This window comes from Silene latifolia, chromosome 5 (assembly GCF_048544455.1).
Source record: "Silene latifolia isolate original U9 population chromosome 5, ASM4854445v1, whole genome shotgun sequence".
Lineage (NCBI taxonomy): Eukaryota > Viridiplantae > Streptophyta > Magnoliopsida > Caryophyllales > Caryophyllaceae > Silene > Silene latifolia.
The window spans coordinates 28,384,696-28,412,590 of NC_133530.1; the positions used below are offsets into that span (position 1 = coordinate 28,384,696).

General features: G+C 35.4%; 2 protein-coding genes across 2 annotated transcripts; one reads left to right on the plus strand and one right to left on the minus strand.

Moving 5' to 3' along the window:
- The first annotated feature begins 2,057 nt into the window (after positions 1-2,057).
- On the plus strand, positions 2,058-5,177 carry LOC141657126 (heavy metal-associated isoprenylated plant protein 9). Its single transcript, XM_074464260.1, has 5 exons — positions 2,058-2,437; positions 2,854-3,100; positions 3,727-3,899; positions 4,190-4,280; positions 4,599-5,177. Exons 1-5 carry the CDS (start codon positions 2,417-2,419, stop codon positions 5,096-5,098), a joined length of 1,032 nt encoding a protein of 343 aa, XP_074320361.1. The 5' UTR covers positions 2,058-2,416; the 3' UTR covers positions 5,099-5,177.
- Positions 5,178-5,515: 338 nt separating this feature from the next.
- Positions 5,516-8,395, minus strand: LOC141655136 (receptor-like protein EIX2). The gene has a single exon (XM_074462229.1). The coding sequence runs from the start codon at positions 8,393-8,395 to the stop codon at positions 5,516-5,518; it is 2,880 nt and encodes a 959-aa protein (XP_074318330.1).
- Positions 8,396-27,895: the final 19,500 nt, after the last annotated feature.

Below are 27,895 nucleotides of genomic sequence, written 5' to 3' on the forward strand. Positions count from 1 at the left end.
GACTCTTACTTTACAATAAAAAGAAGCGCAGTCACTTGCGTGAGCCATTTTGTTTTATTCCATAATCATCTAGAATCAAAGAGTAATGAATCTTTAGTGTTCCATAGCATAATTAGCTTTACAAATTCTCATGTGCCAATATTTAACCCGTTTTAAGATTTAAGACTAATACTTGTCGAGGTAGTTTATCTAACTAATACTCCATCGACATGGTGATCGGGTATTGGTTATATCGTTATCATCAACTGTTAATTAAGGAAGATTAGCAAAATAGCACAAACTTTTCCTGATCCATAATACATTCTAAATGGTCCAGGCTGTCCATCCATATGCCATGTTGGTTGTTACACATGTCAACCACCGAATCTCCACATTCCCATGACCATCGAACTACATATGCATGGCATGGACTTGATTTTTTTGATTAAAATTAGGAGAACATGCTTTTCTTCTTTCATTCGAGGGTAGTTTTACTGATTTTTCACATCATTTACGTGCATGTTACTCATCATCTAAACACTATCGGATACTGTTTTAGTATGGTGTTAGTTAATAACTTTAGGGCCCAATTGTGTGAATTAGGTGGCATAAACATTATTTGTATTAACTTAGATTACTTTATAATTTCTAGATATAAAAAAGTTAAACTAATAAAATCTTAAAATGTGAATTTTAATATATATTGAAATCTTGTTAAATCATCAAAATCGATCTTGTGACTTTATCGTCTCAAAAGAGACGAAAGACAAGTTTACATCGTTATTTTAGGTAGTTTATTAAAAATAGTTTTGTACATTCGACCCCATTTAGAATCTTCTCAATTCCTCCGCTATTTATTTCCTTACTTATTCACTACACCATATCTTCTTAGATGATACAAAATACAACACTGTTAGGGGGCGTTTGGTTTAATAGGTCGGAATAGATTGGAATTGAATGAGATGCCATGGGGATGTATTTATATTATAACCTCATACATGTTAACTGTTATTTGGTTCACTCTAGAATTGTATGGAGGGGGAATAGAGTTAGAAACTTGAGGGAAAAGGTAGGTATGAGATTCCAAGGGCCGGTTTGAGGTGGAATTAGAATCCTGAATTCCATTTCAAAACATCCCAACCAACCACTAGAATGGCTAGAATCCATTCCAAAACCTCCAAGCAAACACCCGCTTAGCTTTGGTCCTTACTCCCTCCGTCTCAATTATTTGTTTGTCTTTTATTAAAATACCTCTCACAAACAATCAAAAAGGCAAACAAGTGATTAAGATACGGGTCGATTCGCGTTACGGGTCAACCTCGAATCGAGTTTATTTTCGGGTCGGCCTTTACCGGGTCTTATCGAGTTACGGATAAACATGCCAAATGAATCAACCAGGTTTGAATCGAGTCTAGTCTATTTAGTTCAGGTTAGTTTCGGGCTTACAAGAGTTCAGGTTAGGTCGGGTCGGCCAGGTCATTTCGGGTTTGGTTTGTTTTCTGGTATGATGTTATCAAGTTACTCCCTTCCATTTATCAGGTTCTTTACATTTGCTTTTGGTGCGGAATTTTACGACCTTACAGCATACGGCTTTTAAGGAGTACTTTTATTGTTTAAACCATTCATTTAAACCCAAAAAGAAAATATAAAAAATCTGTTGAAAATACCAAAAAGGAAAACGTAATGAATCTGGTCAATTTTATGTCGTTTTATATTGGATCGGGTTAATTGGGGTTCAGGTAAAGCTCGGGTCTTGAGCTCGGGTGTCGGGTCGGGTCGGGTCATCTGAGTCGGGTCAATTTTGGCATGTCTACTTACGGCCAATTACGGCCCTTACGGGTCATCTCGGATCAGGTTGATTTTAATTTGCAACATTTTTGTGTTCCTGTTGAGTCAAGTTGGATTTGCTCGTGTTCGGGTTGTGTCAGACTAGCCAGATCTAATACCACTAATTTTCCAGAAAAATGATTAATGTTTATTGAAGTTTGGAAAGACCACGTGGCAGCCAGTCATAGAAGCACTTAAACTCATCAGCAAAACCTCAGCATCCCTCACAAAGTCACAATCTTTCATCAAACCCATGCCATTGCCTTATTTCACCTATAAATTCAGGTCCCCTTCTTCATTCATTTTCCCCCTTCTTCCTCTCTTTAGCCTTTCATAAAGAATTAGTACATAAAACAATTTAATTACAAAAATAAAACAATTAATTAGAAGCATAATAACAACATAACTAGTTGCATTGCATGTGCATAGGAATCACCCACAGCTTTCTTTAATCTTTATACATATAGTTCCTGCAGTACAACTACTGCACCGCCCTTTTTCAAATCTCTATACCTTTTACATTTCCCAATTTCTACATATTATAAGTGTAATCTCCATCATTAACATAATCGTATATCTCATCTAATTGTTGGCATTCAAGTTACAAACAATGGGTGAAGAAGCAAAGACTGTAAGTACTAGTCTAACTAAAATGATCATATATAACTATTTCGCTGTATACGTTTTTCAAAATATGTAATAGTAGTCGTGGAGCCAGCAGGGGTGCTTGCCCATGCTGGAAAATGAAAAATCCAAAACTTCTAGTTCAATTTTTTAGATTTCCCCAACTTTTCCTTATGGCCGGCATTACTCGTTCACCCCTGTTGAAATTTTCGCCCCTAATCGTAAATCATGGCTTCGCCACTGTGTAATAGTATCATTTTTAGACAACATATACGAGGAAAATTTGAAGAACGTATACAATTTATTGGAACAAATGAAATATATGTATGGTGGAGGTACAAGAATTTGGGAAGTGGGTTAAGATTGTTTTTGAATTTAATGAAGTGGGTTAATGTTGGATTTTTATTTTTTGATAAATTGTAGGAGCAAGCTCCAGTGGAGGTTAAGCCAGAGGAGAAACCAGTAGAAGAGAAGAAAGAAGAAAACCCACCTCCACCACCAGAGGCGCCGGAAGAGAAGAAAGAAGAGGAAAAACCACCGGCTGAGGAGGAAAAGAAGGCGGAGGAACCACCACAACCGCCTCCGCCACCACCTCCTTTTGTTCTTTATGTGGACTTGCATTGTGTTGGTTGTGCCAAGAAAATTGAGCGTTCTATAATGAAAGTCAGAGGTATATTTCTTTTAAACCTTAACATAAACCTTCAAAAAGAGCCAGGTGTCTTAAACGTCTACAAGTTAAAAAATCGAAAATATGTTAGTCTAGTGGATAAGACGAATTTATTATGAACAATAAGCTTCTCTTATGTTATAGAGTACTACTCTTATGATTCATTTGATTAACGTAAAAAAAACGGTAGTATACATATTAGTAAGATTAGTTAACAACTATATTTATGTTATTGATGAATCATTTTATTATTGATCGTGCCCGAAAAGATTGAAATCATACACTAATTGTGGGATTCTCTTAGTACCATTTATGATAAACTTTATCAACTCTACAAAATCTAAACTCTAGAAGATCTTAACCCATTACGTACCTAATGGTTAGATTTACGTCATTTTCGTAAATAAAGTTTTGATCACGCAGTAACAAACTACACATCATAACTTAGTTTAAGTGTGAAAAGTGACATTTTTCTAAACATACCAACACAAACAAATTTAAACCGACATATCGACAAATTTGGTAAAATTAGTTAAAATGTATAACTTGTGTATCATCTAAGTTATTATGATTATTACGAGTATGTGATTAATTAACCAATTAATAAGATTATGTTTAATTGCTCACAGGAGTAGAAGGAGTGGTAATAGACATGGGTAAAAACCAAGTAACAATAAAAGGAGTGGTGGAACCACAAGCTATATGTAATATGATCATGAAAAAAATAAAGAGAAGTGCAAAGGTTTTGTCACCTTTACCTGCTAATGAAGGTGAACCTATACCTGATGTCATCACTTCACAGGTTATTTTCATGCTTTACCTAACTTACTTTATTTTAGTATTCATCCAATTAGCATCGTCACCAGGTGGTTTTTTGTTTGCGGTTTTTCTAGCGTGTGTTCACGAAACCAATTAACTAATTGACCTTTTATCGAAATGATGAATCCTTGTAGAAATTGTCTTACAGTAGCTACAAATCGTGTAACAGTTTATTACTCATAACCTTGTATCGTTTATCTCATTTGTCCTAATTATTTCGAACTTAAGAATTTGAATTAAGACTAAACACATATTTTCATTGATAATGAGCAGGTTAGTGGATTAACTACGGTGGAGCTTAGCGTAAACATGCACTGTGAAGCCTGTGCTGGACAATTAAAGAAGAAAATACTCAAAATGAGAGGTATTGAATCCTCCTTATTTTTGTACATAAGTTTATTTCGCCTTTATTCTAATAAAAGAATTGCACGAAAGAAAATGGAAAATAAAGTTGGCTTTACAAAAATGCCATGTATATTATGTCGACCTATAATTCATTTTTGTTTTATAGCATCACATTTCCATGCTAGTACTTGTACGCTCCAGAAACGGACCCATGATTCACATCTTAAGGAGTAAGGACAGACATTTATTAAAAATCGTCGTTTTGAGTCTAAGCATGTGATTTTACTTTTTCATTTTTTAATAAATCTCGATTTTAATTTTAATTTTAATTTTCCAGGAGTACAAACAGCTGAGACCGAACTAAGCAGTGGCAAGGTCACGGTAACAGGAACAATGGACGCAAACAAGCTAGTAGAATATGTCTACAGACGCACCAAAAAACAAGCCCGAATAGTTCCCCAACCCGAACCCGAGAAGCCACCTGAGGAACCCAAACCCGAAGAGGCTAAGGAACCTGAAAAACCCGCTGAGGAACCCAAACCCGAAAATGAAGGGCCTAAAGAAGGTGGTGAAAATCCAGCAGCAGAGGAATTACCACCCCCTATGGAAGGTGGTGAAAACGCACAAGACAGTCCGAATAATAAAGAAGGTGGTGATAATGGGATGATTATACACCCAATTAATATTGAAGAAGAATCAATGAAAAGGATGATGTATAATAATAATTATAATTATACACCTAATTATTATAATTACCAACCAATGTATGTGATTGAGAGAATTCCACCTCCTCAGCTCTTTAGTGATGAAAATCCTAATGCATGTTGCATTACTTAATCAAATGTGAAGGGCTTTAATGGTGGTATAAAATTACATACGTCCAAGTTTGAACTTATGATAATTCGAGTTTTTTGAAGATGTTATTGTAAGTTTAATCGTTATTACAGAGTTAATTAAATAATTAGGACGCGATTATATACGATGAGAATGAATATGAGAGTATTGTATGGCATGCATGTAGTACTTGTATATGTATTGTATTGCCAGGCCTTGAGCTGTAAAGCCTGTAATTAATCAATAATAATAAGAAGTTGTTGTTTTAGTTTCGAAGTATAATTGGTTATGGACGTCGAAAGAGAAACTGTATGGGAAAGCGAGGATGCGATAGGATTCGTGACAAAGTAATTAAATTGCTCCGTAACATTATTCAATAGAGAACTGAATTCATAAGCTGGTAATGAGGTAAACTTACTGCTAATTTCTGAGCCTATTGAGCCTTATCATTACTTGAACATACAAGTAGTCCGCGACATTTCCCACAAGCTGAAAGAAAGCGAACCTGAACCTTCTATTGAGCAGCAAACTGCCCACCACTCCCCAAAATCCAGTTGCAAATCCCGACATTATCACCAAATACAACACTGGTTTTTCCCAAACTTCTTTCTTCAGTTCCTTGTGTGGCTTTTCTTGTCCTTGGATCGGCTGATTTTCAGTTTGCTTGGTCCTGCATTTGTTTGGCAAAGGGTCGCCACAAAGTCCAGGGTTGCCTATATATGTCATTGATGGATCTTCGAGAACTTGGAGTTGATGTCCGGTGGGGATTTGTCCTTGTAAATTGTTGTAGGACAAGTTGAGACGAACCAATGAAGTTAAGTCTGAGATGCTTGGCGAGATTGTGCCTGACAGGTTATTGTTTGATAGATCGAGGGATTCTAAAGATGTCATTTCACCGATCTTGTTTGGGATATTCCCTGTCAGATGGTTGTGAGACAAGTTGAGACCGATCAGTCCCGTTAGATTTGTGATCTCTTCAGGGATTGAGCCTATCAAGGAGTTAGAGGAAAGGTCCAAGTTTACAACATATAAGAGATTTTCCGTGTATTGTAGTTCTGCTCCTTTTAGATCCACCATAGTGCTCTGACCGCTGAAATCAGGATTGATAAAAGGTGCTAAATAATCATGAACGTCCACACTATGTGATTGCATCTGGAGTAAGCTGCCAAAACAACGAGGTATGCTTCCTGTCAAGTTGTTGAAGGAAAGGTCAATGAATTTGAGCCTATGGATAGAACACAATTTTGGTGGAATGGAACCAACAAGTTGATTTCCTCGTAGCCGGAGCAGCTGAAGACCGCTTCCTTCCCAATTACTTGGTATATTCCCATCTAGCTGATTGTCAGCAAGATCCAGAACTTGGAAGCCAAAATTAGTACTCATTGTTGGAGGAATCGGGCCGTGAAGAGAATTTTCACTCAACTTGAGAAATGTTAATGGCAGAATCAGTCCCATAGACAAGGGAATAATCCCTGAAAGATTGTTGGAATCTAAGTTTATATGATATAGAAATTCTGAAGCACCCCAACAGCCGTCAGGAATGCCTCCTGAAATGTTATTCTTCTGAAGATCTAAATACCACAAGCTACTAAGTTGACAGACGGAAATCCCAATAGTATCATTCTTATCAGAAGGATTATGATTATGATGTACAAGTGGCCCTGAAAGCAAGTTAAACGAGAGATATATGGCTGTAAGTTTAGAGGAGGTGAAGTATGGGACTGGACCAGTAATTTGATTGTGAGAAATAGTTATAAGATTCAACTGATTGCTTGAGAAACATTGAGGTAGCTCTCCGAACATATTATTATCTGAAAAATCTAATGTACGGAGTTTGGTCTGGTCACCAATCCACCGTGGGAACTGAGCTTGGATTTTGCAGGATCTCATATGGAGGTCACTGAGTTGAAATGGGGGTGACCAATTAGAAGTAATATTCCAATCCACAACATTGAGGCTTAGGTCTAGATATTCTAATTTTGAGAGGGTATCAAAGTGGGACTCCGACAGTGCACCATGTAGAAAGTTGGACGAGAGGTCAATGTGAACAAGGGACTTGCATTGTCCCAATCCTTGAGGGAGAGCGCCAGTGAGATTATTATTGGAAAGGTCCAACTCTTCCAAGTATGACAACCTTCCCATTGATATTGGAATAGGACCAGTTATTCTATTGTGATTTATATGTAGCACTCTCAAATATTTAAAGTCCCCCAGAAAGGAAGGCAAGTTACCTCCGATCATGTTGAATTCTAACCTCAAAATCTCCAAATCATAAGGGAGACATTTGTAAGAGTTATTGTGGTTAGTTTCTAGTCTCCCTCCCATAGAATTATGTGACAAATCAAAATGTATGAGCTTGCATAAGTTCCCTAATAAACCTATGATTGCACCCTCCTGCACATGAGTCAAATTATTGCGGCTGAGGTCGAGATATTCAAGATTTCTCGTGTTTCTCATCCAGAGCGGGATTGAGCCATTTAATTCATTCCCAGAAAGGTCAAGGTAGGTTAGGGAGGTCATGTTGGCCAAAACATAAGGCAGTGTTCCCCCAAAAAAGTTATCTGAAAGATCAAGGTGTTGAATCTTAGAAAGACAAGTGGAATTAGAGAAAAGGCTAAGCAATAAGGGAACATCAAGATGAGAAGCAGTAAGATATAAGCCTAGCAGAGAAGGCGTGTTGAGTACACTGTTGTGAGATATAACAGTATGGCCCATATTCAGATATTGCAAACTTACAAGTTTAGAAGCCCAGTGGAGATCAGTGGACAAGGGATGTTGCATGAGAAAAGATGAAGATAGACCGAGTGTTTGTAATCTAGTAAGATTGCCGAGCTGGGATGGGACAACACCGCCAAAGTTTGAATTGGATAAGTTGAGATATCTGAGATATTTGAACGAGCCAATGAATTTGGGGATTGGACTGCCTTGGAAGTCACTGCAGCTCAAATCCAAGTAGCGTAACTGACTCAATTCAAGGAGGGAAGGGTTTAGTTTTGAAGCTGTTAAGACGGCTCTGCTGTCAGTATAGCCATAATCAGAATAACAAGATGTGTTGGGTAGATGGAGATGGGTGACAAAGGCCGTAACATTGTCACAACCAACACCATCCCAATCACAACAACCCTTGCCTTTCCAAGATGACAACTTATTTGACGAGTCGGTAAGGCTGTGCTTGAACTTGAGCAGCGCCTCTCGTTCCACATCATGGCAGCCAACTACCAAGCCTTGGTGTACATTTAGTGCACTCAAGTTCAGTAGCAGCATGAAAAGAAAGTGGGTTATGAGACATGTTCTCAACATTGTTCATTCAAAGAAACACAAGTTGGGTGTTTTTAGTTTGTTATAAACAAGTTTTTGATTGGTATGTTAAGTTGTTAACTGATTACACATGCTCCTATTTATATAGTTATACAAGGCTTAAATAAACTCGTTGCGTTTATGAACCTGCTGAAGTGCGTATTACTTACTGTATGGAGTAAAGCCCCTCCAAGTTTCAACTTTGAAGGGTCAACTCAAGTCTTCCTTTCGCCCGTCAACCAAGTCTTTCATGTAATTGAGGCAGAGAGACCGTTACAACTTACAACCATGATTTATTATCTGGTCCATTAGTCATTTTATAATTGACCTCCTTTTGTTTACTTGGTCTTTGTGCCAAATTAAATGGACAACAAATGACCAGGACCAAGCGAGTATATCTTAAATTTTATAATTATAATCACTAATTTGTTTAAGTATTTTTCAAAACTAATGCGAGTTATTAACGTTTATAATATGGTCATATGTATTTACCAAAATTGCTAAACTTTTACAACCTTTATATAGAAAAACTGAACAAATTGTACGGAATTTACACTCGTACTTCAATCAAGCATTTAAGCCAATAGCTAGTTTTGTTATAGACGGATTTATCCGTTTATAGCTAAAGACAGGTTAAATAGCTTGAAAGTGGTGACATTTTTTGCCCCCCATCACCCTACTTATTGCTTGTCCTATTAAAAATATTGTATTGTATTTAACCTATTTTTAATTATAGACAGATATATGCTGTCTATAATGAGATTTTCTATTAAGCCAAAGCAACTCGTCTTCATTCACGCTCATGAGAGTGGCTTTCTCAAGTCAAGTCTTCCCTTTCTCAGTGGCCACACACTTTCTCAAGTCAAGTCTTCCCTTTCTCAGTGGCCACACACTTCACACACTCTCTGAAATCAACAATTGATTATTTGCTGGCCAATATGACCCGTAGGGCCTATCTGCAGAAATATTTCTCGTCCCAGTCGTTGGTCACTTTTTTTTTTTTTTTTTTTGACAATAATAAATTGAGTATTAATGAAAGAAAACTTTTACACATAGTTAGCCTGTAGCCGGTCTTACAGACCAATAAGGGTAAAGTACAAACAAAGCACGGATTTCTCGGAAGGAATTCCGCACACTAATTGGGACTGGCAAAGATCGCGCCAGAACTGCAGATGGTTTACAACAAGTTACCTGAAAGCAAACAGAACAAAGCCCCACAGACTGAGCATAACGCATAGTCAATAAGAGAGCTCTAGTGGAGGCGTCAAAAGATGAACTTGACCATACAACACTTGATTTGGAGCAGCCCAAAACAGAACTATAGATGCAGCAGGTGAAACAGTTCGTTTTTGGGATCCGGCGTGTTGAAACGGAGATTGAGACCGCATCCTGTTAAAGTAATGGTTGACCCGGAACAATAGATGAGAAGATCTCAGGTTGTGATATGTAAGTCAGCTGCAGAGTCCGAAAGAGAAGCAGACGCTAACTGAAGATCATTCTCAATCTGAGACCAATTTATACCATAGCAAATGCGGTGTTGAATAACCCAATTCAGAATAGCAAATCGAACAGCCGCCAACTTTCGGGATAGAACATATGAAGAAGATCCATAAACTGGAGTATTCCATGCAGTAGAAACAAGAGCAACCACTTCCGGTATTTGAAGACACCAGTTATCAAGAGGGCATGGTCGTTTATGCGATTTTGGTTGTTGTAGAAAACGTAACATAATTGGCGAATGGTCTGAAATAAGAATAGGTAGATGCAGAACCGAAGTAGAAGGAAAAAAGATCAAACCAATCTTGAGTTGCATATGCCCGATCAAGGCGTTCCATAATAAAATATTCATCTTGTTGGCCATTCATCCAGGTAAATCGTGGACCAAAGAAAGGAATATCAACGAGACAGTTCTGAATTTTCCACGCTGTAAACTCGGCTTGACCCCTAATTGATATCGATCCGCCAAGTTTGTCAGAATGTAGTTCCACTTGATTGAAATCGCCAATAACCAGTAAAGGAGAACAACCGAAGATTACATTAGAAATTTTATCCCATAAAACAGACCTATATTGAAAAACAGGTTCCTTATACAGGAACATTACATACATATTACTAAAAACACCTTGATTTACACTTAAGCCCAACTTACAAAAAATAAAACGAGGGCAACTACATATAACTTGTATATTTATAGAGTCATTGTAACACCCCATACTCCAAGTGCCTCACCAGGACCACTTAAGGCATGGAAGTGCTACCATCTCGATTACCCGGGGCAATGATAATCATAAGACAATAACGAAACATACTTAAAAGTAAATAATGTTTAACGTGATTACATGCCAAAACCAAAACTGTTAAAAAGAAATACAAGGTTCTCAGACGGTCTACTGATAAAACTGCCAAAACTATAAAACATCGTCAGACACAGCGGAAGACTTCTAACTGCCACGTGATGACTCATCCGAGCTATCCCATACGCGTCATAACATACCTGCTCAATAACTGTTCACCATCCCCGAATGGATCACCACAGTTTTTAAAACATTTAAACGGGGTCAGTGCTAATCACACAATAAGACAAGAATCAAACAGCTCAATCGTCACATCAACCCCAACTCCATCATCAACTCCTCAATACTGACTACACACAAAAGTGTGTAGCCCTGCCAGAGCACTCATCGCAACAGGTTACTCCTCGCCGCCAGTGGGGGACCGCAGCCGTTCCACCTAAGCCCCGCTCATCTCCATCGAGCGATAAACCCAAATCCATGAATGTGCACATCCCTTCTGTGGTGACTTCCACAGAAGGAGAATAATGGGCGTGAAGCCACTCCCGCAAGTGACTCCACTCAGCCAGGGACACACTCCGAAGAACACAGACAGATACAATCAACAACAACCAACAATGATAAAACCACAACCGTCACAATACCAATATGATACTTTAACAACAATCACAATCAACACAAAACTACATTATGTGACTAATACTGATTAGAGAAACCCTACCTGGAATAGCAATCGCCAAGATCGTCACAATCAGCTAATCATTATCATTCTTTAACGAAATCATCTCCTATAAACATACAATCATACAATCACAATCAAACATCAACAATACTCCCCAAAACCCTCAAATTACCCAATTAGGGTTTTAACCAAACTCAACGAATCGTTATAAAAATTATATGTAGAACACCCTTGACGCAAGGATCACAACGGTATAAAGAACAAAGGAAACCGACACTTTTAGCTCCGGGATTTGCTAATAATGCGGCGAGAATGATTCAACGTAACTCCAAATCTTCTCTTGAAATTTTTTAGGTTGTAAAAGTGTTTTGAGAAAAGTGACGAAAGACTTATATACCATTCCCGCATTATTAACAAAACCCGTCAAATATTACCCGTAAAACCACTTACTCGATCGAGTAACTATCGTACTCGATCGAGCGTCACTTACTCGATTGAGTACCAAGGCTACTCGATCGAGTACCCTACAGACAGAATACTATTTCATAACTCAAAACACCCTTACTCGACAGAGTAAGGCCCACTCGATAGAGTACCCAGAGACTCATAAAATCGTAGTATTACAGTCTTCCCTCCTTAAAAAGAACTTTGTCCCCGAAGTTCAACTCATACTCAAAAACAAACATACTAACTCGATTAAGACACAACAACGCAACTAAGAACTCAAAACAAAACCCCAACCTACCAAGCATGAGCTCGTAACACCAACTATTCCTACCTCCACAACATGGTTCACGATATCGTATCAACTCCATTATATCTCTCTCGACACTAACTCCGTACACTACCAACTACTGTCCACAAACGCTGCTATCTCCGTAATATATCATTCACTAGCAAATCCGATATCAAGACACTCATAGACATCAAACGGAATGTTACATTCTACCACCCTTAAAAGGAACTTCGTCCTCGAAATTTACTCACACTCATAATGTCATTATCCAACTGTCAACACTATTGAAATATTCTCCCATTCCTAAATATCACACTACTATAAGCACGGTCCTGACCTTTAATAAAATCAATCACAACAACTATCCATCATTTATGCTACACCAACACTCTACTTCCAATTATACTTCGACATGCACAACCCTCAAACACTATTTGCCGCATCCTACTCCTCTTAAGATACATGTTACGTCCTCGTAACTCACTAATACTAGATCCTTAGTTATATCCTCTCATTATCTTCATTACCACCACATGTCAAAGGTAATCGCCTATACCCTCACACCTATAACCATTCCTATTTCCAAGGCTCTCTTACTTAAACAGTTCTCATACCTCAACTCATTCTGCACTCCATCTAACCAACACCACAAAATCCTGATCCTAACAGACACTCTGACTCTTCCACATTACCGCAACACGACATACCTCTCTATATAAACTATATAAAACTCCTATCGCCAAAAGCATAACCCACGATCCACACTTGTTACGTACATTCACACTAGATCCTCAAGTTTCTTTCTTTCATTACCGCAAAACTCATTCATAACTCAACATGACACCAATTCCCAACACCCTATACTCACTGTCTCCACGAAATATTATGAACCACTGCAGCTTTCGATCATTACCACACATGTTCTATGAATCACTTGCCATTACCATGTCTACCAAAGCCTCATCTAAAAAGATCAAAATTATCAGAATACAACCTCTCACAACTGTGTCCCATCAACAGAATATCACTATATCATGACAACAACGAAAACATATACAACTCTCTTTCATATCATACTCTACCCTGATTCCCAAACTTAAACTGGCAAAGAAAACATCAATAAACAAAACAACTGTCTATCTGCACAAACTGAAACTCACCGGAAGCAACATCAAACAAAACAACAATCTATGTATAACTGGTATGTACTTTCGAAACTCGAATCATAAACATCCCGCCTACTCCACCACAACCGGTGATGGCATCGCAAAACCGCCACAAACAGCCACACCGCAGTGCGAAAATACCCGCATCACAACACTAAGTACCGTGCCCGGATCACCACCCGTGGCACAACAACCACACCGATAAACATCACAACTACGTACAATTCCCATAAACACTGACTCAGAATAACTTTCCGGACAATAAAACTTACTCACGACTGCTTTACTAGATCACAACACAACATATTATACAGAATAAACAGATAAGAACCTCATGAACATCATCCTTACCATTTCACGGAATAAACATGTATTATCAATACACATACCATTTTAACTAGCCATGCCAGATCAGTCAAATTATTACTTTTTGAACCTCATTCCATTAGTTTACCGTACCCAACATAAATCACCAAAACATTCATATATCAACTTTATAACTATCACACCCTACTATTTCTCGTGAGGTCAGAACCTCACACAAACATTTATACACATCATAGACACGTAATCACATCCAACTAGTCAGTCCTGATCACGTAAGTTACCACTCGATAAAGGTTACCTGTCGCCCGAGCTTAACTCATATGCCCCTCATAACATATTCCCTCATTCGCATAACCATCACCTCATGCCAAGTATAACCATTGCATTACTATTCAACTATTAGCACCCGCCTCATCCAATCACATCTTATACTTCCTTACAACCATACATTTCAATCCGGCCTCTACAAAATCAACCACTTTAGAATTGCTATCTTTCTTATCTATCATCACCCTTAACCACTAGTGACAACACCTCAACACTACTATCGTTCGGACATCAAGCCTCTTACACTCATCTCTAAACATCACGGTTTCTTTCCTATCTTCGGTTAATTTCCCAAATAACGAACATCAACTTATCAACAAAAATTTACCTCAACATTCTTCCTAATACTATCCTTAACTGTATCGTCATCTAGCTCTCCACCAAAATCTCATATCGTGCAGACACTCTAGCAACCTCTTACTCCCTTAATTCCTCAAAACTCATGACTAATCATGTTGTCCTGAAACTCCTATAAAACCATTAACTCAAATCCCCATGATAGTATCATACATCTCGACAATTCCTTACTTTTATATCACATAACTCCGCTCAACATTTTTCGCAGCTTATTCTTATCCTTCTTTTCTCTTTGCACTCAACAATACCAATTAACAGCTCAACTTCTTATTACTTTTACCTAACTTTTTAGTGCTCCAGTTACCTTCTCATTGCTCCAAAGCTCAAATCCCATTATTTCATGTCGATATCATCTCACTCTTTCTTACCATGGATCTTCTCTTATTATGCTATCACTCACACTTGCCACTAACCTATTCATAAAATTAACGTTCACTGTTCAAACAATTTCATTTCATGCCGTTAATTGCCCAAGGAAATCACACATTAGTTTCACCTCTTAATAAACCAAATCTCCCAAACTCACTCACTGTCTACAAATCCACCTCGCGGCATGTCTCCATCTCAGTTCACTATAGACCACTCTGCTCCATTCCTCTACAACGACCTTTCATTACAAATATTCTTAACTAACACAATCTAACCATCTCCCTCCATAATTCTTACACACCTCAAGTTGCTACTATCCACATCCTTCCTGTCAATCCTTTATTCTCACATTTCTTACACTTACATCACTCCTTGCTCATATACACTTGCCTTTACATCACTCAAATTCGCAAATATATCACTCACCACGTCTCACAAAACTTGTATCATGCCTCAATAAGCTCATCAATGTTCTTTTTCTTTTTCCACTACCCATCACAACCACATATAGCTCATCTCCTCCCCCAAACTCATACTCACCATAAGGTGCCACTCACCACACTATAAGATTAGGTAACTTACGTATCAAGACCAACATACATGTAAAACAATGCATAAAGAAGCAAAATAACACCTTTGAATTAAACAAAATATGCAACAAATTCAAAAGATAAGCATATGACCCGAATCATGGGTCACTAGATCGAGTACTGGCCACTCGATCGAGTAAGGGACTTACTCGATCGAGTAGGTTAAGGTCAGAAGCACGTAAAACAAATTACCAGGACTACTCGATCAAGTAAGGGCTACTCGATCGAGTAACAAGAGGTGCATTCGATCGAGTGAGGGCCACTCGATCGAGTACCCTACGCATTTCTCGGCATTGTCCAATTTTCGTAAAACGGTCATAACTCACTCGTTTCTTGGTCGTTTTGGGCGTGTGACCTATCGTTAGAATCGAAAAAGAACAAGCTATCACCTCCAATTAGAATCACATTAAAATCATTTATGAATCTCAAGTTATAACAGTTTAAAGACAACTTTGCTGTAATCGGACAAAATAACTATTTGATTTTTACTTCCAAGCAACTTAAACAATAACAACGTAAACAAAAACAACTCAATACTCATAAAACCAATATTCCTAATCACGTGTTACTATCTCCAAAAGCCAAGCAACACCATTCATAATGCACTTAGATTATTTAACTTGTCAATCATGATTAACCCCATATGCTTTTATTCTATACCTTTACGTACAACAATAACATAATATACGACATAAAATCCCTTATTCACATGTTACTAACATAGCGAAAGTAGAAAATCCACTTCCATCACATAAACATGTTCTCCATATGAATTTCATATTCTCATGCAATTCCTTACTTCATATTTTCAAACCAATTCATAGATCATATTCATACCCGTATTCATACAATTTATTCATCCAATCATATGCATATAAACAATAGTAACTAGTAGCAATTCCCACCACAATTCCTGTTATCATGAAAAATTACCTTCATCTTTTCCACCACACATCCATTCACCTATATAACACCCATCCATCTAACACATCCATACAACACATCATCCAACATACGCAATAGAACATTAATAAACACATAGCGATCCCATGACACCCCATAGTGATGGTTCAAAATTGTAGGGCGAGTTCGCGACTTTAGGACGTCTCCCAAGTCTTTGCATTAGCTCCTACAACTTCTACCCCGGGTTCATTTTAATTGACTCCCTATATTCATTAGGTTCATTGGTTACAAGTTTCAGGATCGTCGCTCTGATACCACTTTGTAACACCCCCATATTCCAAGTGCCTTACCAGGACCACTTAAGGCATGAAAGTGCTACCATCTCGGTTACCCGGGGCAATGATAATCATAAGACAATAACGAAACATACTTAAAAGTAAATAATGTTTAACGTGATTACATGCCAAAACCAAAACTGTTAAAAAGAAATACAAGGTTCTCAGACGGTCTACTGATAAAACTGTCAAAACTATAAAACATCGTCAGACACAGCGGAAGACTTCTAACTGCCACGTGATGACTCATCCCATCTATCCCATACGCGTCATAACATACCTGCTCAATAATTGCTCACCATCCCCGAATGGATCACCACAATTTTTAAAACATTTAAACGGGGTCAGTACTAATCACACAATAAGACAAGAATCAAACAGCTCAATCGTCACATCAACCCGAACTCCATCATCAACTCCTCAATCGACGATTACACACTAAAGTGTGTAGCCCTGCCAGAGCACCCACCGCAACAGGTTACTCCTCGCCGCCAGTGGGGGACCGCAGTCGTTCCCACCTAAGCCCCGGTCATCTCCATCGAGCGATAAACCCAAATCCATTAATGTGCACATCCCTTCTGTGGTGGGTTCCACAGAAGGAGAATAATGGGCGTGAAGCCACTCCCGCAAGTGACTCCACTCGGCCCAGGGACGACTCAAGAACACAGCATGATACAATCAACAACAACCAACAATGATAAAACCACAACCGTCACAATACCAATATGATACTTTAACAACAATCACAATCAACACCAAACCACTATGTGACTAATACTGAGTAGGGAAACCCTACCAGGAATAACAATCACCAAGATCGTCACAATTAGCTAATCATTATCATTCTTCAACGAAATCATCTCCTATAAATATACAATCATACAATCACAATCTAACATCAACAATACTCCCCAAAACCCCCAAATTACCCAATTAGGGTTTTAAACAAACCCAACGAATCGTTATAAAAATTATATGTAGAACTTACCCTTGACGCAAGGATCACAACGGTATAAAGAACACAGTAAACCGACACTTTTAGCCCCGGGATTTGCTAATAATGCGGCGAGGATGATTCAACGTAACACCAAATCTTCTCTTGAAAGTTTTTAGGTTGTAAAAGTGTTTTGAGAAAAGTGACGAAAGGCTTATATACCATTCCCGCATTATTAACAAAACCCGTCAAATATTACCCGTAAAACCACTTACTCGATCGAGTAACTATCGTACTCGATCGAGCACCACTTACTCGATCGAGTACCAAGGCTACTCAATCGAGTACCCTACAGACAGAATACTGTTTCGTTACTCAAAACACCCTTACTCGACAGAGTAAGGCCCACTCGATAGAGTACCCAGAGACTCATAAAACTGTAGTATTACAGTCATCCCAGTAGAAAAGAAGACCACCACTACGACCATTAGAGTCCACCCCAAAGTAATTTGGAAATCCAAGATGGTTAGTCTTCATTGCAGCATTTTCGACATTAGTATGGGTCTCTTGCAAAAACAAAATCAGCGGATGATATTTAAGGACACACTGATGTAGATACGGAATTGTAGGATCATCCGCTTCCCCAAAGCCCCTACAATTCCAGCAAAAGATAGTCATTGGTACCCCGTGTAACACCCCCTCATACCAAGGTACCTTACCAGGACTACCCCAGCATGAAAGGCTGTTACCATCTCGGTTGCCCGAGATTAGTACATATCAAAACAACAATCCAAACACAATTATTTAAGATACGGTAAATATAAAAGTTACATTGTTTCCAAAAAAATACAATAAAGAATTATCCAACTGCTAACAACTACAAAACAAAAGCTAAGACTCGTGATGGTGACATCTAATCAAGCGCGGTGACTCTCCTATGACTGCCCCAAGCTCAATGAACGTATCACCTATCACAATTTGCTCACCATCCCCGAATGGATCACCGCAGGTTTTACAAAACACAACACGGGGTCAGTTAATGCATAATCAAAGTAAGACAACAAGTGCATCAAGTAACCAGCTGATCATCCCCCATCCCTGGTCTCCCAATCTCACACAGTAACCGACTGCACACCGAGATGTGTAGCCCTGCTAGATTACCCATCGCAACAGGTAATCCCCGCCGCCAGTGTGGGACCGCAGCCAATCCCCACCTAAATCTCGCTCATCAACGAGCGATAACCCTGTCCCTTAATGTGCACATCCCCTCCCGTGACGGGTTCCACGGAGGGCGAACTAGGTTGTGAAGCCACTCCCGCAAGTGACTTCACTACAATCATCACAATCGTCATAACATCCACAATCGTCACAACATCACAATCGTCACAACACCACAACATCACAACCACCACCACAACACCCTCACTCCGATGATCAGCAGATAACAACAATTGCATACAAGCACATCTTAATTCAATCAACAGAAACTGAGTAGTGAAACCCTACCTTTTCGCAATCCGCTACGCTGCAATCAATCATACAATTGCATAACAAATACCACATCGTCACCTACAACAATTATAATCAACAATCAACACACATATAATGACCAAACCTTAAACCCCCAAATTAACCCAAAACAATAATTAGGGCAAAACCCTAAAAAACAACTTAAGGAGACTCATGAAATCAGAGACTTACCGACATAATCGACGCAAGGCAAGATTCGCTAGAGTCACAAACAATCCACGCAAATGAGAGGGAGATTTGGAGATGATTAGAGTTACGTTATGTAGTTTAGGTTTTGTAAAATGATTAGAAACTGTAAAACGCGTCTTAATATAACTCTAATCCTTTCTAAATCAACCGCGGAAAATATTACCCGTCAGACCGGATACTCGGTCGAGTATAGAGTATACTCGGCCGAGTATACTCTACTCGGTCGAGTATTACCCATACTTGGCCGAGTATATATTCCTGGGCAGTAGCCAAACAGAATACCCAACACACTTTACTCGACCAAGTAGGCCATACTCGGTCAAGTACCACCTATAAAAACGTAATATTTTTGTATAGGTTAGCCGTCTAAATAAATTTGACACATTATGTAGATGAAATTTTTTTGTAATTGGTTTTGGATAACCGATTGATTGTATATAGATATTTTTTGTTGATTATAGAATCATTTTGCATTGTCATCATGTGTACGACTAATATGGGCAACAACGTAATATTTTTTTTTGTAAAAAATAATAATTATAGACATCGGATTTTTGCAAAAAACTGATGTCCATTGATCAAATAGACATCGGTTTTCCTAAAAATCCGATATCCATTGATCAAATAGACATCGGCTTTCCTAAAAATCCGATGTGCAAATTTTAATGGACATCGGTTTAAAATCCGATGTCCATTAATCCACAATGGACATGACCAAACTCTACATCGGTTGTGTATCCGATGTCCATGTAGCGAAAAGTCCGATGTCCATCACAAGTTTTGTAGTAGTGTCTATTTACAATCATCAGTATATATGACACATCAATGACCAATTTATGTATATTTAGCACCCATTTTATTTTTAAATTATGATTTTGTCTTAAATAAAGTTATTATACTATCGATTGTCTTAAAATAAACATTATAATATCACTGATATAGTAATATATAATCGCTTTTATAAATATCTACGTGGTTAATATTTGTATGGTATTGTTGTAACAAAGGTTTACCGTTAATACAAACTATTATAAAAACTCTCTAAGATAATATTTAAGCGATTCAAAAGATTTTGGATTGATACCCCTAAGTTTCAAATATGACTCCTATTTATAATCATGTGATACATCACCTCATGATAATCTTCTAATGTGGAACTATTCAACTATTTATATGTAGTATATTTACCACACCTATATTATTTTTCAATGTGAGACAAATAATATACTTAGAAATACACCCTCTTTTTCGCACCTAATTCGACATCCAACCCAGTTTAATATCTAATTATATAATTTTTCAAAAAAAAAAAAATTATGTTACTTTTTTGCTAAATGAGATGTATAAGTTTTTATATAAAAATTATAAACATCACTTGAACATAATATAAAAAATATATATCATACCATGGAGATAATGATATATAAACTCTTAAGAACTCTCCAAGACAATGCTTAAGAGAATTAGAAGGTTTTGGGTTGGTATTTAGGTTCTAAGGATGCCTTCTATTTATAATCATATGATCACCCACCTTATGCTAAAATTTCGATGTAGGACAATTCTATTATTTATACGTAATATATTCACCACACCAACATATTTTTCAATGTGGGACAAATAACATACTTAGAAATACACCAACTTTTTCGCACATAATTCGACACCTAACCCGGGTTAGTAATAATAATAAGCAAATACTATACTCCCTCAATTCAAGACCAAATACAACATTTCCCTTTTTTCACTATTCATGAACGAATAAAATCGTTACGATTCCTTACAATATGTAAGACAAAATATAGTCATCTGGGATCTTTTTTCACTATTTATATAAAAATTAGAAACTTCTTATGAATATAAAATAGGAAATATAGATATTATAATAATTAAAAGATTCTCCACTTTATTTTTTATGTGGATAATATTATTTTCTGAAACTTTCCTAAATTAATTTTTGATGATGTGGACGCTCTAGAATCGCTCGAAAAAACTCTCTTTTATGTATATACTAGATTTAATACCCGTGCGATGCACGGGCCTATACGTATTTTCTGTAGGGTATGTGCTTGTATATAATTAATACCTCAATATATTAATACAAACTATTTTTTTATGAATCAATCTCATGGATAAACTCGTAAATATAGTTAATCGTAAATCGGTAAATATGGAGTTTGATTCAAAATATAAGTCGATAAAAGGGTCAATTTCTCGGAGTTCACCGTTATTTGACCATGGTGCAATGTGCTCATATAGCTAACTAAGAAAGATGGTTAAAACCAAATCATTTAATTTGATGGTTTCAACTAAAAATGAGTATAAGTTCTTTAAATATTGTCAACCATAATATAACTAATGATAGTTTATAAAACTTGGACCCTGAAAAATTAAATCTAAACATGAGAATTTTTTTAAAGTAAGTTACGTCGTAAAATTACGTTACAAATTACTTTGGTAGCGGTTGTTAAAATTTGGATTATACGTGGTAGCAGATAAAAAAACCCTAATATTTAATTCTTAATATTTTACAAATATTTTTGTTCTTAATCAAATGTTAATTTAGAATTTATGATTATTTTTATTTTATTTGTTAAGTATTTTATAGTTGCATTTATCTTAAAATATAGTAATTATTGTTATCATTTGATTTTAAAAGTGAAAAGGTAAAAAAATTGCATGATATAATCAAGCTCAAGTTAGTTAAGTTTGAGTTGAACTCGAGCCGATTTCAAGTTTCAACGTTTCAAGCTCATAGAATTCCAAGCTAATTTGGCTCGAGCTCAAATTTCTGAGCCAATGCCAACACTGCCCAAGCACGACTGCACGAGACTCAATTACTCCCTACTCGTATGTTTGACTCCAAGGACTTGAGACATGCTTTCGAAATGTTAATACAAATCATAGGTCATTGTAGACATAATTCTCTATTGAAGTATATTATTTTAAATCATTTATATTCATATAGGCAAACGAATAATATTCTCTTTGTATTAGTATCTAATATGCAAGTGTTTAGCCAAAGTGGGAATTACAACTCTTTTGATATCTAATATGCAAGTGTTCAGCCAAAGTGGCCGGGAATTACAACTCTTTCGAAATCTTATCATGCATGTGCTTACTTTTACCTACACACCCACTGAGTAGTAGTAATCCTAGAGAACTATTAGAAAATCGTAAGTAAAACAAAATAATTAAAAAAAAGTCACGGTAATTAAAAGATCATGATTAGCAGATCAATGTGGCGCCATAATCAATACATATATATAAAGCAGAAATTTTTCAAGCGATATTAGAGAGTCCAATTTTTTTAGAATCCTAACAAGAGTAGATTTCGAAACAAATTTAATAAAATTAGATTTCTTAATATTTTAATAAACTTATCCTAATATAAGTAGATAAAATTTATTTTAATAAGATTATTCTAATTAATATAAGTAGGTGATATTCAAAATAAACAATGTAACTAATTATATGGTATATTAATTATAATATAAACATTATTCATCATATACTATTTGGAGTTAATTAGATTGGAGTTTTGAAGCAATTTTAGTAAAAAAAAAAATACAAATTAAGGGAGTAACTTTAGCAAAAAAAAAATTCAAAAGGAAGTAATTTTTAAAATGTGGATTTCAAAAGGGAGTAAAATATAATTAAATCTACTAAATCTTAAATTTCATTTCTCACACTAACTGAAAAGTTAAATGAAACCTAAAAATGTAGCTTAAAAGATAACTGAAAATTAAGAGGTGGTTTTTTAATTGATTAAGCCAAAAATATTTGGCAAACTAACCGAAAGGTAGCTATTTTTTTGGTAAAATGATATAAAAGGACATAATAAGTTCTCTATATTTAATATTATAAATTGAATGAATAAAAAAATAGGTAACTTATTTCTCACATGCTACTCTTAGTTTGGTAAATAATTTATCTATCAAATATTTGCAAAAAAATTAAGATAAATGAAATTTTGCTCAACAGCTAATTTCTTTGAAATAAAACCTAAATATGAGATTTTTCATGATCTCCCGACCTTCCTCATATCTAATTAATTACTTCTTGTTTTTTTTTTTTTTTTGCCAATGTTTACTTAATTTTGACCCTATTGTTAGTGGTTGATCTCAAGTTCAATTTTTAATTTTATAATCTCCATTATAGCCATTCGTTCAGAATAAATATTAGCAATCAATGCATATATATAAAGCAGAAACTTTTCGAGTGATATTAGAGAGTCCAACTTTTTTATAAATCCTAAAAAGAGTAGATTTCGAAACAAATTTAATAAAATTATCCTAATATAAGTAGATCAAACATATTTTGATATAATTATCCATATAAGTAGGTTACAATTATCTAACAGATAACAGACATTTATAATAAGTCACATTATCATTTTTATTTTTTTTCAAACTTATGGTCTCATACATTTGTACGTAGTTACACGAAGTATAAACTATGGTTATTCCATCAAAATATAATCACAAAATAATCACTGGAGTGTGTATATAAATCATAGATGCCTCGATATACATTTAAGTGATCAATACATATAAAATAGTTCACCGATCTATATATGTTACTCCCTCCGTCCCGGTCAATAGTTTACAATTACTTTATACACGATTATTAAGGCAATGAGAGAGGAATGAGTTTATAATTATAAAAAAATCAAAAGCAACTCGAAATGAGGAGGAAATAAAATGGTCCCCACACACAAAAGTTTGTTTATTTACTAAAAAAGAAAAGTATAAATTATTGATTTATTCACCTTAAATAGAAAAGTGTAAACTATTAATCGGGTTGAAGGGAGTACTATTTTGTTTCATTAATTTATTCTATATAAGAATGTGTAGATCATTACATCGTAGAGGAACGAAACCGAGAATAACTGAAGTAAAATTGGGTGGTTTGAACAACTTAAAGCTTGCAGCAACTCATAGTATTATTCATATATGATGAACTGATGATCAATTGTAATCTAACCATTACATAATATTGATTTCTTCTCAGATTCATTTTCCAAGGATAAATTTATACTTAATGCACAATTCTTCTAATTAACTTAAACACGGAGAACAAAAAAACTAATTAAAATGCAGAAAATCAAAACTTTTTTTACCATTTAATATGTGTTTGAATAACAAAAGTGGAGGGAAAGGAAGGGGAGCGGGAAGGAGGGAAGGGAAAGGGAGAGAAGAGAAGGGGGGATGGGGGATGGGGTATGGGTGTTTCATGTTTGGATACAATTCCCTCCAAATCTTGCATATTGTGGAGAGATTTTGATTAGCCTTGGAGAAGGGAAATTGGATCCCTCCAAATCTCTCCCCCTTCATTTCCCTCCACCCATATTTTCTATCCAAACAAAGGATTTTAAATCCCCCACTCTCCCTCCATTTCTTTTCCCTTAGAGTTTAAGTGTTGGACTCATGAAAAATTGGAAAGATTAATAGAATAATACTAGGTGGTACTCTAAATACACAATGTAACTAATTATATGGTATATTAATAACATACAAAGTACACGTACATTCATATAATATATCCCATATTTCATTAGTCATACTAAAACTGAAAAGTTAACTGAAACAAAAAAAAAGTAGCTTAAAAGGTAACTGAAAATTAGGAGTTGATAAGTTAACTGATTAAATAAAAAATGTTTGGAAAACTAATCGAAAGGTAGCTGTTTTTTAGTAAAATGAAATAAAAGGACATAGTAAGTAGTCCATATTTAATATTTTACTTTGAAGGATTAAAAATAAGAAAAAAGTAACTTATTTTGGTAAATAATTTATCTATCAAATACTTATAAGAAATTAATATAAATGAAATTTTGGTCAAATAAGCTTAAGCTTATTTCTTAGAAACAAAGCTTAAATATGAGATTTTTCATAATCTCCCAACCTTCCTTATATCAAATTAATTTCTTATTTATGTCTACCCGTATTTACTTGCTTTTGAGCCTATTGTTAGGAGTTGATCTCAAGTTCCTTTTAATTTTATAAACTTTATTGATAGAATAAATAACTATTGGTTCAGAATAAATATTACTGTAGCAATTAGACATTATAGCACAAATTACAAATATACTCTATAATAATCATGAGGAACAAAATAATAAGCAATTGGTTCAAAATAAATAAATGTTAGCTTCTTACATAAAAATAAAAATTGTTAGCTCTATAATAAAAAGAAGCAAATTTGATAAAAAGGGAAAATCTATCACAAGTGTCCAACTATGTCGCATTTGTCTTGGATGCAGCGAATATAAATAAAGTCTTTGGCTCAAACTGAATTTTATATCATGTCAACCATGAGTGTTAGATATGGGTAAAAATGTTATGAGAATTATTTGAGAAAGTTATAGAATAAACGAGTATAAAACTATTTTAAGATCTTCACAAGTTGAGTCGGTTATAGTTTTGAAACTTTTTACCCGCGACAGGAAATACGACAACTAGAGAACATGTAATTTTTCTATTAAATACGGGCATGGGAAGACCTACAACCGTCACGTCCCCTCCCACATATGGCATCTTTGCTTTTAGCAGTCGTTTTATGTTTTCGTTATGCGAGACTTAGCAGAGTACTTTAGTAGGGTTAGACTTAATGAGCAAAATCCATTATCTTTTAGGAATTTCACACACTAAATGTACTTCATCCTCTTCGCAATGATCTTTTGTATTACTTTTACACAGTCGTTAATACGGTAGTTTGACCATGATTTTCGACATTTTAATGGTCAAAGTTATAAAAGTTTGGCCCTTTAAGAAGCAAGGTGGAAGATGTTTAAGAAGAGAAAGGAGTATACACAATACATTTTTTAATATAACTCATAATTATAAGCTTTACGACAGTACCAATTAGTGTGGCATGCCAATTATGTTGTTGAGGAACATTAACCCTGTAAGAACATTAACTCCATAAGAGAATTATGCCAGTTATGTCAGACCATGGTAACGTAAACCGTTCTCAACGATGCCCTAAAATACTAATTAGGTAACCCAGCGATTTTGTTGATGACATAAACTACTAACCGATGTTGTCAAATATGATACTACTAGGTGCCCCTTGCATTTTATGTAATAGAATCACATATATTTTTGATTGATTGTTGTTTAAACTACTAATTATATTGGAATTTAGTTTGGATTTGATTTTGCAGAAGTTTATCAGGATCAAATACCTTTAGTTGTATGTAGATAGTCAAGGTAAAATTATGTTGTTAAAGATCTAACATTTTTTCTGAATACACTAAACATATATAATTATGATACCTGTTGTTTTACGTAACATCATTCAGTATTACGTAGTTATTGTTGGTGAGAATAATTTGCAAAACTCATAAAGGCATGTCTTCATTATTAAGGGCTCATTATGGTGTGCTCCGGCATGTGTTATAGACATAGTGTTTTGTATTTAACGAAAAACCGGATGTGCCTGTGACAATGAAAAAGTTAACTACGGACTATAAGTATATCTTGATGTTATACTACTGAAGGGCAAAACTTTTATACTAAAAGTACTAATAACTTATCGGTGATCAACAAGACAATTACGTACACAAACTACAATTTTTTTTTCATTAATGATAACATTTTTGGACTTTTTTTTTATCAAGCTTAAGAATACATTTTTAAAGATCATTCTAATGGGAGCCCCGTGTATCGCACGGGCTTTCCAACTAGTTTATTATAAAAGTATATAAAACTAATCTTTTTGTGGAATTATATCAATTGGTGTAACATCATTACTTTCACAAAATCCGGTTGACGATATTTGATATTTAATATTTATTAGAATAAAAAATATACATGACCAACTTCAAATAAAAGGGACTATGTATGTTAATAAACTCTCTCCATTCTAATCAATTTTATACATTTAATTAAAATATAACTCACATATATTCCAAAAATGTATAGAAATGATTTAAATGAAGGGAATATAAATCTTCACATACACATGTATATATAAAGGAGTCAGGTTATTTGCTTAATACAAATTCTTCCAACATTATCATCTCATGATAACCATTTTTCTTCTTATATACTCCTAATATATCGTAATAATAATATGGAATATGACTTAATAACCAAGGGGTTATTTTGACGATTGTTTCACATTGATCCCTAATAGAATAGCTAGTACGAAACTGACTTTAAGGAATCCCAGTAATCTAGTATTAGCAAAGTTATGGAGAAAAAGGAACATACATCGGATGTATTATCTCCAACTTTTTTTTGAGCATATATGTATTTTTTTTTAGCTTATTACCTCAAACTTTATTTATTGTTGAGTATATGTGTATTTTTTTTGAGCATATTAAAATTTATAAGTTAGATTTTAATATTTTTTCCGTCAAAACTCAAATTTAACTAAACTTATATGTAATGTTTTTGAGTTTTATTTTAATTTTTTAGAGCTTGAAGTTTAAGTGAATATACTCAGAAACTTCATAGTGAAACTCAAAAACTTTAAAATAAAACTCAAAAACTTTATTATAATGCTCATAAACTATAGAATTAGAGGTAGTACCTCAGATATATAATCCTCTTACTGAAAGTTATGCGGCATTACTTACATAATTATCAGGTACAAATTATCAGCTCAAAAAAAGCTTCATTTATTAATATAGATAGATAGATAGATAAGATAGATAGATAGATAGATAGATATAAATATATAGATTTTAGTAAAAATTACAAATAACCACCCATATTTGCATTTTTACAAATAACACCCAACATTCACCGTATATTCCCTAATC

Excerpts from the sequence above, each read along its gene's own strand:
- LOC141657126 (XM_074464260.1), top strand. The coding sequence starts at position 2,417 with ATGGGTGAAGAAGCAAAGACT. Across the intron at positions 3,900-4,189 it reads CTGATGTCATCACTTCACAG|GTTAGTGGATTAACTACGGT; the intron begins GTTATTTTCATG and ends GATAATGAGCAG. Across the intron at positions 4,281-4,598 it reads GAAAATACTCAAAATGAGAG|GAGTACAAACAGCTGAGACC; the intron begins GTATTGAATCCT and ends TTAATTTTCCAG.
- LOC141655136 (XM_074462229.1), bottom strand. The coding sequence starts at position 8,395 with ATGTTGAGAACATGTCTCATAACCCACTTTCTTTTCATGCTGCTACTG.